The sequence below is a fragment of the Aspergillus undulatus genome, assembly GCF_047715775.1.
Source record: "Aspergillus undulatus strain CBS 261.88 unplaced genomic scaffold BDV17scaffold_49, whole genome shotgun sequence".
In the NCBI taxonomy this organism is placed as follows: Eukaryota; Fungi; Ascomycota; class Eurotiomycetes; order Eurotiales; family Aspergillaceae; genus Aspergillus; species Aspergillus undulatus.
Window position 1 is genome coordinate 92,821 of NW_027396653.1, and position 14,004 is coordinate 106,824.

At 53.0% G+C, this 14,004-nt stretch overlaps 5 protein-coding genes across 5 annotated transcripts; 2 read left to right on the plus strand and 3 right to left on the minus strand.

Annotated features, from left to right (window-relative positions):
* Positions 1-21: 21 nt before the first annotated feature.
* On the plus strand, positions 22-797 carry BDV17DRAFT_294091 (uncharacterized protein; the record flags this gene model as incomplete). Its single annotated transcript, XM_073762765.1, has 2 exons — positions 22-262; positions 331-797. The coding sequence occupies 2 exons, from the start codon at positions 22-24 to the stop codon at positions 795-797; spliced, it is 708 nt and encodes a 235-aa protein (XP_073612658.1).
* Positions 798-2,303: 1,506 nt separating this feature from the next.
* Positions 2,304-4,207, minus strand: BDV17DRAFT_271010 (glycine decarboxylase subunit T). Its single transcript, XM_073758744.1, has 2 exons — positions 3,797-4,207; positions 2,304-3,712 (listed from the first exon to the last, which is right to left on the minus strand). Exons 1-2 carry the CDS (start codon positions 4,183-4,185, stop codon positions 2,662-2,664), a joined length of 1,440 nt encoding a protein of 479 aa, XP_073612659.1. The 5' UTR covers positions 4,186-4,207; the 3' UTR covers positions 2,304-2,661.
* Positions 4,208-4,222: 15 nt separating this feature from the next.
* On the minus strand, positions 4,223-6,653 carry BDV17DRAFT_167071 (putative neutral amino acid permease). Its single transcript, XM_073754755.1, has 5 exons — positions 6,244-6,653; positions 6,002-6,144; positions 5,815-5,941; positions 4,841-5,764; positions 4,223-4,769 (listed from the first exon to the last, which is right to left on the minus strand). Exons 1-5 carry the CDS (start codon positions 6,445-6,447, stop codon positions 4,689-4,691), a joined length of 1,479 nt encoding a protein of 492 aa, XP_073612660.1. The 5' UTR covers positions 6,448-6,653; the 3' UTR covers positions 4,223-4,688.
* A 1,141-nt stretch (positions 6,654-7,794) lies between these two features.
* BDV17DRAFT_271021 (RNA-binding ribosome biosynthesis protein MAK21) lies at positions 7,795-11,471 on the minus strand. Its single transcript, XM_073758745.1, has 3 exons — positions 10,519-11,471; positions 8,821-10,470; positions 7,795-8,766 (listed from the first exon to the last, which is right to left on the minus strand). Exons 1-3 carry the CDS (start codon positions 11,332-11,334, stop codon positions 7,858-7,860), a joined length of 3,375 nt encoding a protein of 1,124 aa, XP_073612661.1. The 5' UTR covers positions 11,335-11,471; the 3' UTR covers positions 7,795-7,857.
* On the plus strand, positions 11,450-13,804 carry BDV17DRAFT_271024 (putative proline--tRNA ligase AIM10). Its single transcript, XM_073758746.1, has 7 exons — positions 11,450-11,698; positions 11,748-11,826; positions 11,879-11,922; positions 11,972-12,062; positions 12,114-12,193; positions 12,246-12,375; positions 12,422-13,804. Exons 1-7 carry the CDS (start codon positions 11,597-11,599, stop codon positions 13,774-13,776), a joined length of 1,881 nt encoding a protein of 626 aa, XP_073612662.1. The 5' UTR covers positions 11,450-11,596; the 3' UTR covers positions 13,777-13,804.
* Positions 13,805-14,004: the final 200 nt, after the last annotated feature.

Consider the following 14,004-nt stretch of genomic DNA (forward strand, 5'->3'; position numbering starts at 1 on the left):
AGCATGAAAGCTCGAGCAAAGATGGCCACCGAAGCACCAACATATCCGCAACCCTACCCTGAAACCCGACAGCCGCTGGTCCTATCCACATATATTGTGTTTACTGCTCTGAGTTCGGCCGCTGTGATACTACGTTTTGTGTCCCGGCGCATTGGCAGCGTGGCATGGCAGCGCGATGACATCCCCATCTTACTGGGCTGGCTTTATACGGCGGATTTACAGGATCCGTTATTGGTAGCCCAACCTACCTACCTATACCTGTGTTTGCCTTTCAGTCGGACGAACAGCGACATGATATCCTGATACTTTTCTAACAAAGTCCATTCTCAGCGGACGTGAGGTACGGCGGCCTCGGCCTGCACCAGTCTCTCGTCGACCCAGAGGCGATGGAAGCCCGGGCAAAGTTCCTCCTGGCCATCAGCTTCATCTACCTGACCGGCGCGGTTCTCCCCAATTTAGCCATCCTGGACGTGTACCTGCGCTCATTCTTCGTCCACAAGCCGTCGTGTATGATCTGCTACGCGACAGCCATCCTCCTGCTCGCCAACTGGATTGCCAATACCGCGGTGGGGTTTGCAGTATGTCGGCCCCTCAGCGCGCTCTGGAGCGCACCTGCAGGCAACATCGCAGTCCACCGCTGTATCGATATAAACGATTGGTTCCAGTACGGTCGGGTCGTGAATATCGTTACGGACGTTGTGATGCTGGTTCTTCCCATCCCTCATGTGCTCGGCTTGCCGTTGAAAACCCGCATGAAGCTCGGTGTGCTCGCTACATTCTTTTTTGGTAGTGTGTGAGTAACCCTGCTCTGCTTTTTGAGTCAGCTGTAACAGAGCTATGTGTGTAAACTAGCACCAATGTCCTTGCCGATAGTACCTGGTCCGGCGCACTGCTTATGATATGGAGCATGGTGGAGACTGGCATGTATTTGATCGCCGCTTGCATGATGTCTTATCTGCCTCTGGTGAGATATCTGTGGCATAAAATTGGACACGGACAACAGGGTAAGGTAGACAGTGACATCTTCCAGTCACCGCCGCTTACACAATGCTGAGGGGACAACCCCGATACTTGCTCAGGGCAGCTTCAACATTGGGAATTATAACTTCGGTGATGAATCATCTGGCCTCGGGCGCAGATCATGCTGACGCAGGGGGTCTATACCGGAGCGAGTCTATGCAGACTAACTAGACTGTCCTTGAACAGCGTGTCAATTTGGTTACCATCGATTCGATCGCTTGACTTGATTGTGCTGCAATGATGGCTCTGGAGTCTCTCTCTCTCCAGTTAAATATGGCCTAGGATCGAAAATATCTCCCGTGTTCAGCATGAATAGAGCTATTCAGCCACGTCCATCCTGCTACTCTCTCCACCACCGCAATGTTGCTGACAGGATAGCAGATGTTGGAAGGAACTATTCGACTCCCCGCTCCTCCACTTCCTTTTATGGTATACAAACAGAAACAGACAGGGCTTACCCACCTACAGATGCAGGTCAGACATATTGCAAGCTGCCTGCCACCGACCAAGGTGGCAGCGCCCTAGTCTGTCCTTGACAGAGGCTGTGCGTGCACAGGGTACATTGTACATAGCAGCACACACTCATCGTGATTACCTACAGCCGGCCATGCCCTCCTTTCCAATTCTCTAGAACCCGGCGCTTATTATCTACACACGGGAATCAGATCTAACACAGCCTAGCTCCACCCCCCAGCTTAACAGCCAGTTTCGAAATCTCTCTAGTAACAGCACACTGCTCAAGGACTCTTATACCTGGCATAGTAGAATCGTATCCTTCGATTTGGGTTTACTTGAGCCCTCCCGTCCCTTTTCTCTAGCTAGTCATCTGAGTTAGTAGTCGCACTCGCATAAACTAGCCACCATCATACTTTGAGTAGCCCGTGCCTGTGCTCGTGCCCGTGCAAAGCATCGCGTCAAGATGATGGAGCTCTTAATAAGGAATCCCGCTACTGCAGCTAACTTATGTGCAGCGCAGACCCTCCAGAATGCTATGGGGCTGCAGATGTGCATCCACATGGCCAGCCATAGCCATAGCCATCTCAAGGCCTCCGCCTGCAGCCGCTTCACGTCTTTCAAGTTGCGACTGGCTGGCGACACCGAAGCAGCCTTTCATTTCATTCCATTCCATAGCCTGAGCCGTAACCATGAGACACGATCGGCGATATCGTGGTGGAATTATACCCATTGGAGGAGGAACCTTCACTCTGGGTGGACTGCACACCCGAGCCAGCTTATCCATACCGTGGACCTTCACGGCTGATGAATTCTATCCATGTTATCGCGGGGGGTCTCGGTGGGCTGATGAGGCAATGCGATACTCTAGGTTATCACTGATGCTTTTTACGGGGGAAGTGGATTTAGATATGGAACTTGGATAATGTATGCACATTCATTTATAAGGGTGCTTGGAGGGTTGAGCCCAGACCATCCATCAATACCTGAATGACTATTTCGCCATCATAGGCGTAATATATACATCTAGTCATCATATCATCCACTGATATCCCAGCAAGGATTCTCTTTTTCGAGGGGTCTCCCTAGAACTGTTGAAGAACCACCGCGCAAAAACAAGATAAAAACGAAACAAATCCAGCTAAAAAAAAATAAAAAGGAAAGACGAGGAACGAGAAACCACAACTATTAAGTCTTCCGATAGAACCGACTCTCAACCCACGGCATCCCCGTAACAACCGCCTTCCGAACCTTATTCCTCACCAGAATCCCAACCTCGGTCCCCTTCTTATGCATCCCCTGCCTCACATACCCCATCGCAATATTCGTGCCCCCCAGAGACGGACTCGGACACCCAGAAGTAACGACACCAATCTGCGTCTTAGACTCATCATTCAGGTCGACGATGACGGCGCCCTCGCGCGCGGGCGAGCCCTTCTCAACCGTGAACCCGACACGGCGCTGAGAGAGGTTCTTGGACGGTGATGCAATCTGAGGGAGGATTGTCTCGGACCCGTTGAAATTGGCCTGTGGGGAGGACGGGTCGCGGCGGTCTTTGCCTACGATCCAGCCTAGTGCTGCGGCGGGGGGAGTCTGGGATGTGGAGATGTCGTGGCCGTAGAGGCACATCCCCGCCTCGAGGCGGAGCGAGTCGCGCGCTGCGAGGCCGGCGAGTTTAACGGAGGGGTTTTGAAGGAGGGTTGCTACTACATCGGCTGGGGAGACTGAGGGCGGGATGGAGATCTCGAAGCCGTCTTCGCCTGTGTAGCCGGTTCGGGAGATGAGGAGGGGTTCGGAGATAACTTTTCCATTAGGGAGGTGTATTCTGAGTTCGCGACAGTTGCCGAAGTAGAGTGTGCTTAGGTCGCAAGGTTCTGGGTCCTTGTGGGTGACGAGCCGTTGCAGGACAGCGGCGGCTTCGGGGCCCTGGAGGGCGATGAGGGAGTGGTTGGAGAGGATTTTCCAGTTGATTTCCTTCTCCTGGCCGTTGGCGGCCTTGAAGGCGTCAATTTCGGCTGTCAGGAAGGCGAGGTCTTCGTCGCGGCGACCGGCGTTGGTGACGAAGTAAAAGGTGTCCTTGGACAGGCGGGTGATGACGGTGTCATCCACAATGCCGCCGGTTCCGGACTCGAGGAGACAAGAGAGTGTTGATGTGTTATCTTGGAGCTTGTCAAGTGACGAAGGCGTAACCTTCATGAGCAGTTCAAGGGCGCCGGGGCCGCTGAGGCGATGCTGGACCCTGATAAACCAAAGCAAATCAGTCACCGATCGTAATAACACAATCCAGCCCCGAAAGACAGAGATGAGAGGAAAAATGACATACATATGGCTCACATCAAACAAGCTCGCCTTTTCCCTCGTCCACATATGACTCTCAACATGGCTCAAGTCTCCATACTGAAGGGGCATAGAGAACCCCGCAAAAGGCACCATCTTAGCCCCATTCGCAATATGCAAGTCATGAAGCTTCGTCTGTCGCAGTGAGCCAGGCGGCGTCACAGAAGAGGCATATCTCACGCCATTGGCAATGGGCAGCGTGCCAGGGGCGGCGATAGAGCGCCCTGAACCTGGGGAGCGGAGAGTGCGGCGGGCGTGCGGAGAAGCAGCTCCAAGCTGTCGGGGGAGGCCATTGGCGCCGACAGAGGTGGTTTGAGCAAGAGATCGCAATCCAAGGAGATGGATACCTCGTCGTAGGGGTCGTACAGCAGACATTTTGATCTGATTCTTGTAGAATTGAGATAGAAGTGAGGAATGAGCAAGAATCGGAGAATGCAGCTCAGAAAAGCGTCATAATGGACGGCAAAGTCACGTGCGATAGGGAAATCCCGCGGAGGAGATGATAAGATAAGGCGCGGTGCGGAGAGTCAACTCCGATATGATCGCCGGATCGAGTCCTGCACTGGTCATTTTTTGCACTTGCATATTCACAAACAGTGTCAAATGTCTATGATAGGTTGTAGAATTCGCATCGAGCTTCATCATTTTATTGTGTCGGGCCGAACAATCTAATCGAACGAAACGAAACGAAGCAGCGTCCCAAAGCACAAGCGACAAATCTCGTCTTGCATTAGGTAAATATCATGATGGTATCTTTAGATCATAATCCCACACCACAAAATTCAATGTAATAGAAGAACACGATCCCAGCCAAAGCCCCATTTTATCAAACAAATAAGAAACGAAGAGCAATCCAATTGCTAATGCATCACATCAGATCAGAGCCCATTGTCAGCACACGAGAACGGGCTTCCCACGGTGCCGGCTTGGTAGTTTAGAATTACACTCTCGATGGAAGCCTAAAATGTGAGGATAACGTTAGCATAGGTTTCTTTCGATAAGTGAGATGGGAAAGAAAGTGAGAACATACGTAAGTTCCAGGGCCAAGGAAGTAAAGCCCAATCCCAATCAAGCTGACATTACCGATCGCGCCAATCCATCCCCGAATACCACGGTTCTTATAGAAGCCAGGACCGTAGTCCTCGCGTCTCATGCGGAGGTAGGCAACGCCCCAGAAAATGAATCCAAAGAAGGAGTCAAACAGCGAACTCATGATAGACAGCAAATCCGAGAAGAACGGGATGACCTCTGAGATGATGAACGCCAACGTCCACAAGCAAGCCAGAATACCGATCCAGCTGACCCAGCCAATGAACGTGTGGTTTCCCTTGTGGCGAGTTCCTTCGAAGATGCGAAAGAAGATGAAGCGCGCGGAGACGGAGGCATACAGCACGCCGAGGAAGATGATTGTCGGGACCATGAATGTGAACGAGACCTTCTTGTAGACTTCGTCGCCGATGGAGCCGAAAGCAGGACTGGTCATGTATTGCGTCCCTGTGTATGCGTACACGATGGAGCCGACGAGACTGAAGAGGATGATCTCGGCGACTGTCACGGCTGTGACGGATTTCCAGAAGTCTCGGGGCTCTTTCATTTCGGCGATGAAGCTGGGAAGCGTGATTTGGCCAATGAACGTGTAGCTGATGTTTAGGAAGGCGTTCATGCCTGAGACGTAGGTCGTGCCCTTTACGGGGATTGCTTTGACGATGGGGTCGCCGTCAGCGGGGGTGTAGCCGGCTGGGTGTTCCTCGATGGCGGAGAAGATAACGGCTAGCAGGACGGAGATGAATGTAGCGAGTGCGGAGATGGTCGCGACCTTGGATAGGGTGCTAAATGTACGAGGGATCGAGCAGATGAGGGAGATGATCGCTGTGACAAGGGAGAACACGATGGTACATGTTCCGTGGTTGGAGATCGTATTGAACCACTCGGCGCCGACCAAGCAGTGCAAGCCCTGATAGTGTCAGGCGTTACCCTGACCAATACATGAAAAGCGAGAGATACCTGAATGAAGGTATTGTTCAGCAGAAACATGACCGCGGTCAGGTACCAAACAATTTTGGAGCCCCAAAACAGGTGCTGGCCAATGTCGCAGACATCACGGATATGCGGGTGGCGCAGGCAAAATCTCCTACGCAAGGTCAGTCACCGCAGCGCTCGATGAAAATATACGGGCAGCGGACGGGCGCACCATATAATAAGCGAGGTATAAAGAACAACGCCCGCAATAAACACCGTCAAGATCAACCCCGGCACAAGGCCAAGAACCGAATACGACCACGGAAACGACATCATCGCCAAACAGATATACTCTGAGAAGAGCAGCGCAGCCGTCTAACGAAGCGAAACGACAGCCATTAGCACAGCAAGGACTTTCTAGAAGGAAGTTCACCCCGCGGCGCGCAATTTCGCGGTTGCGCCGGAGTCACACACCTTCTGCCAGCTGCAAGTCCGATACTTGATCGAATTCTCGGCCTCAAGCTCAATCTGCCGTCCGATCTCCCCCGACTCCGAATCAGAAGCTTGGGGCTGGTTTTCCAAGTCCTTGTCCTTCATCCGTTCAGCGGAGTTGTCAGAGGCCGAGGAACGCTCGGTCTCAGGCTGTTTGGTGGTGCTGGCACCGAATAATCCCGCCATTTTATCGAGCGGACGAAGCGTCGGTGGAAGGATCGGACTGAGTAGAGCAGAGAAAAGAAGTTTTGGGCTTTCGGAGGCATGTACTGCTTCTGCTGTGTTAAAGTAGGACTGTGCAAGTCGAATTAGTTAGTGCGGAATACAGGACATGCAGAGTACGGCATGAGAGTAGACAAGAGGAGGAATCCCAGTTATTAAAATGAAAACAGGCTTACCTCTGCCAAATAAAGATGAGACAAGAAAGGGAAGATAGGAAGAAAAATCTGACGAGTGTGAGAGGTGACAGGAGTTAGAGTGGATAGCAGGCGATAAGCTGGCTAAGGAATAGGATGCTGGATGAGAGTCAAGCGGGCCAGGCCTATCAGAGCCCCGCGATGGTGAACGATGGAGTGGCAACGGAAAACACACACGAGGGCCAAGCGGCGACGCCGAGGAGTTAAAACGCTTGGAAGGCTTGATTGCTAGTATCGCGAGATTCAACTACTCTAGAATCAGGAGTGCAGAAACAGAGATTGACGGTGGTGCGCATTGTCAGGCAATCTTCCTACGGAGAACAGTTTACAGTATTCCTATGGTAAATTCCTACCAAACAGACTCAGCACCATGCTGGTTGCAGTTCCGGGCGACAGCCTGACGGAAAACTTAAGATTCAGAGGGAGGAGTGGACTGTCGGCCCCCATCTGGCTAGTCCATGACGTGCTCGACCAGATTTCGATGGCCAGGAACGTCGTACGTAGACACTGCTCGGGCAAAAAGTAGAGGAATGAACGCATTCGATCTCAATCTGCGGGGGCAAAGTGCAACCTCAACTTCGACCTGACCGTTCAGGGCCCGAAGGGGAGGTGCCCCGTCGACCCGCTTCCGTCCACGGTCGGGGTCGAGGGGGCTCAGACCCAAGCAGGTTTCGAGGGCCTTGCACAGTCGCACGATCGGGAGATCTCTGCTACTGCTGCTTTTCGTCTCACAAAGAACCATCGAAGAAGTTTAGAAATATTAGAAAATGATCAAAATCTTCTCGACGGAATGCCTCCACCGAAGCTTTATGGCGCATCTTAGCAATAAAGTTGAACTATGGCGCCATCGAGTGGAATCCCGCTTCGGGCACTCCATGATGTCATTGGCTTCTCCGTCCTCGGCTCCGGAGTGCCCCAGGCCCCCACGCCGCATAAGCAAGCTAATCTCAACCTTTGATCTGTGCTGTGCCTCTTATCACTGCCTCGTGGGCGCGAACTTACCACTCTCTGTTAATGCAAGGGGTCACGCCATGGTCATGCAATGCGCCACATCATACTACTGAGGACATGTTACTGGCGGCTTTTACGAAGATTGGGTAAAATGTCATGGGGTATGGATATATGCAGACTTCGAAGATGGTAGATACATAACAGCAGTAGTAGTAGGTAAACAGAAGCCCTACATCCCCTCGTCCTCCCCAGCAAGCAGAGCCGCATAGTCGTCCACAGACGCAAATGTCGGCAGGTGCTTGAGCTTGCGCCGCTTCGACCGACCGCCCTTGTCTTCCTTGGGGAGTTCCACCCCGCCCAGTTCGACGTCCGACGGTATGTCCTCGTCGCTGTCGACGAAGGCTTCTTCGTCCGAGACGTCCATGTCGAAGGCCTCTTCGTCCTCGAGATCTTCGTCCTTGGACTTCTTGCCCTTGACTGGTTTCGTCTTCGTCGGGACTTCTTCAGCTTCGGCTTCGTCTGCAACATCCTCCATCTCCTCATCCTCGTCGGATTCGTCGTTGAAGATGACTCCTTCGTCTCCTTCACCTTCTTCATCAGACTGGTCATAAGCGCTCTCGAGGTCATCAAGATCAAGGTCATCATCGCTATCACCTTCCCCACCAACCTCCGGTCTCGAATCAACAAGCGCCTTCCAGATCTCCGACTCCGCATCGCTAAGCTCATCGTCAACATCACCCTCCTCATCCCGCTCAACAGGATCCTTGCTCTTCTTCTTCCTCTGCTGAGCCCTCTCCTTGTCCTTGCCGAGGCGGCTAAAGTACTCGTGGAAGAAGGTGTCTTCGGCTGAGACATCCTCGGCCTTCTTCTTCCAGAAGGCCTCGGAGTTGAGAGGTAGGTCTTGGGCATGTTGACTCGAGGTAACGAGTCTATCCTTTGCGTCGCTGCCGGCGAGGGGCTGCATGAGTGAAGTGCCACGCGTGGATGCCGCGGCCTTGGGTGTTCTGTAGACGAAGCGGTCGAGGAAGTGGGTTAGGGTATGGAGCGTCATGTCGGGTTTTCCGCTCATCGGCTGGTTCTCTAGCAAATGGGCTGCGTTGACTGAGACAGAAGGGTGGAAGTGGGAGAGGTAGGGGAGCTATGGAGCATTAGCAAACTGGTTTACGCGATATTGTAGATTTGTAAAACTCACCATTTCCCAGAGACAGGCCTTGTCAGCATTGCTGTGCTCTGGATCACGCTTGCGAGGGTCGTAGCCGTTGGTTGGCTTAGGCTTTTCAGGGACCTCCGGTTGTTGAACCTCGTCATCCTCATCGGGAACATCCCTGAATACTTCCTCGTCGTCACTCTCGTTGTCTTCCGGCTGGTCGTAGAGAGTCTGCAAACTAGCGAAACTCTTCTCCAACTCGCGGATCAGGTAGAAGACTCCACAGATGAAGGCGGGCTGATGCAACCCCAGAACTTGAACAATGCGCTTCACGAACGCTTTGATCCGTCGAACATTGACGTCGTTCTTGAGAGCCTTGAACAACAAATTCAGGTACAGAGATTGCTTTGACGAGGTGACAACACGCGGATCGAGAAGGGATTCGTAGAGAGTGCGGTAGAAGCGATCGCTAGATACTTGGTGAGTGGAGGTCAACTGCTGAATCAGCATGAGGGCCTGAATGCTGGTGTTGAAGTTTGACGAGTGCGTGATGCGGAAGAGAGTCTCGATGTGCTTGGACAGTCTCTCGCTATTGGAGCTCGTGAATGGGTAAGCTCGGTTCACACCGGTGAGGACCGCAGAGACAAGCTTGTCCTGCATCTCCTCGTTTTGAACCTCAGCATTTTCCTTGTCTTTTGCGCTTTGCTTCTTGCCCTTGCCCTTTCCGTGCTTCTTGTCGTCGAATTTGCGGTGTTTCGAAGGCTTCAGCAGGGCGACGAAGAGGGAGAAGTAAATGTCGAGCAGTTGAACGCCCACTTCTTCCTCCTTGCCGCTCAGCACGGTCTGGTTCAGGGTGATGATGGAGTAGTATTTGGCATGTTGGCTTTGGCCGGGTCGGAAGAGAACTTCCTCAACCGCCTTGATGACGGTTGGTTTCATCAGGGGGTGCGACTGTTCCAGTTGCAGAAGGAGGAAGGATGCGCGGGAGGCAATCTTCTTCGATGTATCACCGAGTTTGTTGACGAGCAAACGAAGCAAGTTGGCTTCCTGTTCTGGCTTCTCCTTGAGAAGCTCAAAGACGTAGCTGACCGCTCTGGTGCGAGAGAACTCAATCTCATCATTACACCATACTTCCAGGATCTTCAGCACTTCGAAATACTGGTCCTTAAGGAAGTTCTCGTAGGCCCAGACGATCAAATGGCTGTTTTGGAGCCCACCAGGAAGAGCATCTCCCTCAGTCCATTTGCTCCCGGTGCCTTGAAAGGCGGCAATCAGGGCTGGCTGGTTTGCGAAGGCACGGAGCCGTCGGTCGTTCGGAAGCAGTGTACCCTGCGCGAACATGTCTTTCAGAGAGCGGAGGACGTCAACCGCCTGGGCTCGGCTGCGCTTCTTGCCGAGAGCGACCAGGTTCTCCAACGATTTGGTGTTGTGCAAAGGTGACTCTTGGACGGCCAGCGTCAGAGCCGAGGTCTTATCACTGAGTGTTCCGCTTGTCATGATGGTGCTGTAGAACTTGTATGAAGAAGATGCCGAGGATTGCTGGGCATCCGCGTACATCTTGTTCTCCTTCTCAAGTAGCGAAACGGCATAGTTGTGGACGCGGTCGACGAGATGTCGAGTAAGTCCGGAGGCAGCTTGCTTGGTGGATGCCGGAGGGAGGGCGGTCATGTACCAGTCGGATCTAGGTATAACGGTCTGACAAGTCAGCATATACTAAATGTCAAGCCAATTGATCTTACTCACAAGCTTCGAGAACTCTTTCGGAAAAATTGTTTCTGGCGCGGTTTCCCTGGCCTCTTTCTTCGCTGGCTGCTTGACCTCCAGTTCGGAAGCTTCCTCATCTGAAGCATCTTCTGATTCATCATCAGATCCAGCCTCTTCGTCCTCCTGATCTTCCTCTTCCTCTTCTCCATCTTCCTCAACTTCAGCTTCGTCGTCATCCTCCTCCGCCTCTTCTACGTCCTCTTCCTCGAGGTCATCGGGAACGACCTGACCAGCAGCGGCGAGCATAGCCGACAACTCTTTTCTCAGCGAATCCTCGGCCGACCCTTTTGACTTCTTGGGAGCTTCTCCGGCCTCCACTTCCTCCTCTGAATCGACCCCCGCAAGCAGCTCAAGGTCTTCCTCGGTCCCTCCAAGAGCCAAAATTTCCTGCCGCAGAACATCGTCATCCCCCCCTTTGTCCGACTTCGCCATTTGCGACTTCCCGTCCTTCTTCTCATCCCGGGCAATCACCTCGCCATTCCGATCCCGCTTCTTGCCCTTGACATTCTTGTCGGCGTTGTTTTTAGATTTCGCATCGGATTTCGCAGCGTTGTCGTTGGCGTTCTTCGCATCCTGAGAGGGCCCCGTACTCGACTTGCCGTTCTTCGGTTTCTGCTTCGAAGCCCCCTCCTTCAACCTCTGCTCGATCTTCTGGCGGAGACCCGCAAAGGCACTCTCCTCCAACTGCGGAAGGGCAGCGGCTCCGGCGTTGGTCTTATTGTTGTCGGCGAGGGGTATATTGTTCGCCCCAGTGGTATTAGCCTGCGCCGGGCGCTTTCCCTTGCCTTTCGCCATGATCGGAACCGTGGCTGATGCACTGGTGGTGTTGGACCGTCTGGCTTGTTCCTTTTTTCTCGTCTCAACTTTTTTTTTCTGCCGCTGGAAATTGTCCGCCGGGGGAAAGTAATTCCGGCACCGATCGCATTTCTGAGCATCGGTTCTCGCATCTATCTACATTGGAGCACGAAGATACAATTTCAATTTCGAGGCATTCAGATCTTGCTGGAACTGATTAGATTAATCTTGAGTCACTGGATTGACTGGAATACACTGCCTCATGATATCGGGGGTTCGCCCAATCGCGGGCCGTTTCCTGAGGCCATCCCAAACATACACATGGAATTTGCGATTATGTCGGATATCTCGATGCAACTTACACGTATGTTCTCACATCATTTTTACTGACGATTTCTGACGGGGGGTTGTAGACCGATGGCCGAAATCGGGTGTCCAACTTTTGGATGCCAACAAAACGAATCTCAAAGAAGGATCAGGAGGTTGAAACAGGTACTATCTATCTAGTTCATCCTTCAATCGGAACCCCGCTAACTATCAACAGGTGATATAAATGACTGGTTTGTTCGGGCGGGGTTATATCGAAAGGTATCTAGTCCTCGGCACATCCACCGAGCAGGCAGTGCTGACAATCCAGGCTTACTCGGGCATCTTCCACATGCTGCCTCTTGGCTTGCGCATACAAGACAAGCTAGAGCGTCTCATTGACCGGCATATGCAGTCAATAGGTGGGCACCTGATTGCATAGCCTAACTTGCTTAACAGCTGACTATTGACAGGCGCGTCGAAGATTTCGTTGTCTTCTATCTCGTCACAGGAGCTCTGGGAGCGGTCGGGGCGGCTGACGGAAGATTCAGAGGTCTGGATGCCTTACTGATTGACTTTTGATACTCTGCTAACGCGACTCGTAGGTTTTCCGCTTTGATGATAGGAAGGACTTTCGATTTCTCCTTGCGCCAACACACGAGGAGGAAATTACTGCCTTGGTGGGGGGCCTCACCACGTCATACAAAGAACTACCTCTTAAAGTATATCAGATTTGTGAGTCACGCGCTGGAGCTCTCCAGAGCGTTAACTGATTCAGCAGCGAGAAAATATCGAGATGAGCCCCGTCCGCGACAAGGTCTACTGCGCGGTCGAGAATTCATCATGAAGGATCTCTATACCTTCGACCATAACGTGGAGAACGCCTTGAAAACGTACGAACTAGTGAAAGGCGCGTACACGAGGCTCTTCGACGAGTTGAGGCTCCCGTATCTGACAGCCGCCGCCGACTCGGGCAACATGGGTGGTAGCCTGAGTCATGAGTTCCACATCCCCAGCCCGAAAGGCGAGGACACAGTCGTCAGCTGCTCCAACTGTGACAGCATATACAACGAAGAGCTTGCGGACGGGAAAGGCCAGATCTCCGGGAACTCGCCTGATTTAGCCTCCGGGTTTGATGTGGCAGATAAGCCCGCTGCGACAAGCCCAAGAGTTTCTACTGGTCTTTGGATGGCGGTTTCGGCGGACAGGAAGACCCTAGTGCGCTCCTGGTACCCGAAATTCACCGTACAGGACGGCGAGGAGAAGCCAGTGAAGCGGGAAGCCAACTCCCGCGCGGTCAAAGCGATTGCCAGCGCCGCCGGTATCGACCTCGATATTGGCGTCAATGATCCTCTGAAGCAGTGGGCCGAATATGTCAAATCTACCAAGGCAGCTTCCGACGGTCCCACAGAGCGCCCACGGGTGCTCGACGTGTACGACTCTCTCGTGCACGCTTACAATAGGCCGCCGCGCAATATCCTCCAGGAAGCCGATTGCGCCATAGAAGACCTTCAGTTCCTCCGCCTCGATACCTTCCCAGGCACAAACCACAAACTCAACCTCCTCACCGTTCACGACGGCGATAAATGCCCGAAATGCACGCAGGGCGTGCTGAAGACGCACACCGCCATCGAGCTCGGCCACACATTCCACCTTGGAACTCGCTATAGCGAGGTTCTCTCAGCCTCTATTATGAACGAGGACGGCAAAAAGGTGCCCATGCAAATGGGCTGCCACGGGATTGGCGTCTCGCGCATGATCGCCGCGGTCGCGGACTGTCTCATGGATAAGAAGGGGCTGAACTGGCCTCGCGCGATTGCGCCGTTCGAAGTAGCCGTTATTCCTGCTTCAGAAGACCTGATTGCGGACGCCGAGATAGTGTATGATCAACTAGTTTCCAGCGCTGAAGCGGCTTCATCGACGCCCGTCGATGCGATCCTCGACGACCGCGAGAAGCAGATTGGCTGGAAACTGGGCGACGCAGACCTGATCGGGTACCCGGTGCTCGTTGTCCTAGGTCGAGGATGGAGGGAGAAGCGGACGTTGGAAGTGCAATGTAGGCGCTTAGGCGTGCGTGAGGATGTGGCGTTCGACGACTTGTCGGGCGTTGTGCGAGAGAGATTGGCGCAGCTATAGCTGTAGCCGCAGTTTGCAGCTCTTCAGCCACGCCTGGACAAACTGTATTATAGTGTAATATACTCTTTCCATATAGGCACCAGCCACAGTTCTGGTCACAAGGCAGATTTCCCTAAAGACTAATCACTCCGGCGCTAAGCTACAGCCCTGTCCGTTGTAGTCTGCATTGCGACTTTGTCCAACCGGAACGGCCCCACCTGGTCCAGGCCCGCGGGACAACGAATGGAA

What these genes read in the sequence shown, in the direction of transcription:
- BDV17DRAFT_271010 (XM_073758744.1), bottom strand. Translation starts at nt 4,185, where the DNA reads ATGTCTGCTGTACGACCCCTACGACGAGGTATCCATCTCCTTGGATTG. An exon ending in TTGTTTGATGTGAGCCATAT is followed by an intron (nt 3,713 to 3,796) that starts GTATGTCATTTT and finishes TTGGTTTATCAG; the next exon opens with GGTCCAGCATCGCCTCAGCG.
- BDV17DRAFT_167071 (XM_073754755.1), bottom strand. Translation starts at nt 6,447, where the DNA reads ATGGCGGGATTATTCGGTGCCAGCACCACCAAACAGCCTGAGACCGAG. An exon ending in TATACCTCGCTTATTATATG is followed by an intron (nt 5,942 to 6,001) that starts GTGCGCCCGTCC and finishes GACCTTGCGTAG; the next exon opens with GAGATTTTGCCTGCGCCACC. An exon ending in TCCTTGGCCCTGGAACTTAC is followed by an intron (nt 4,770 to 4,840) that starts GTATGTTCTCAC and finishes CTCACATTTTAG; the next exon opens with GCTTCCATCGAGAGTGTAAT.
- BDV17DRAFT_271021 (XM_073758745.1), bottom strand. Translation starts at nt 11,334, where the DNA reads ATGGCGAAAGGCAAGGGAAAGCGCCCGGCGCAGGCTAATACCACTGGG. An exon ending in CGAAAGAGTTCTCGAAGCTT is followed by an intron (nt 10,471 to 10,518) that starts GTGAGTAAGATC and finishes CTGACTTGTCAG; the next exon opens with ACCGTTATACCTAGATCCGA. An exon ending in AGGCCTGTCTCTGGGAAATG is followed by an intron (nt 8,767 to 8,820) that starts GTGAGTTTTACA and finishes AATGCTCCATAG; the next exon opens with CTCCCCTACCTCTCCCACTT.
- BDV17DRAFT_271024 (XM_073758746.1), top strand. Translation starts at nt 11,597, where the DNA reads ATGATATCGGGGGTTCGCCCAATCGCGGGCCGTTTCCTGAGGCCATCC. An exon ending in TATCTCGATGCAACTTACAC is followed by an intron (nt 11,699 to 11,747) that starts GTATGTTCTCAC and finishes GGGGGGTTGTAG; the next exon opens with ACCGATGGCCGAAATCGGGT. An exon ending in GGGCGGGGTTATATCGAAAG is followed by an intron (nt 11,923 to 11,971) that starts GTATCTAGTCCT and finishes CTGACAATCCAG; the next exon opens with GCTTACTCGGGCATCTTCCA.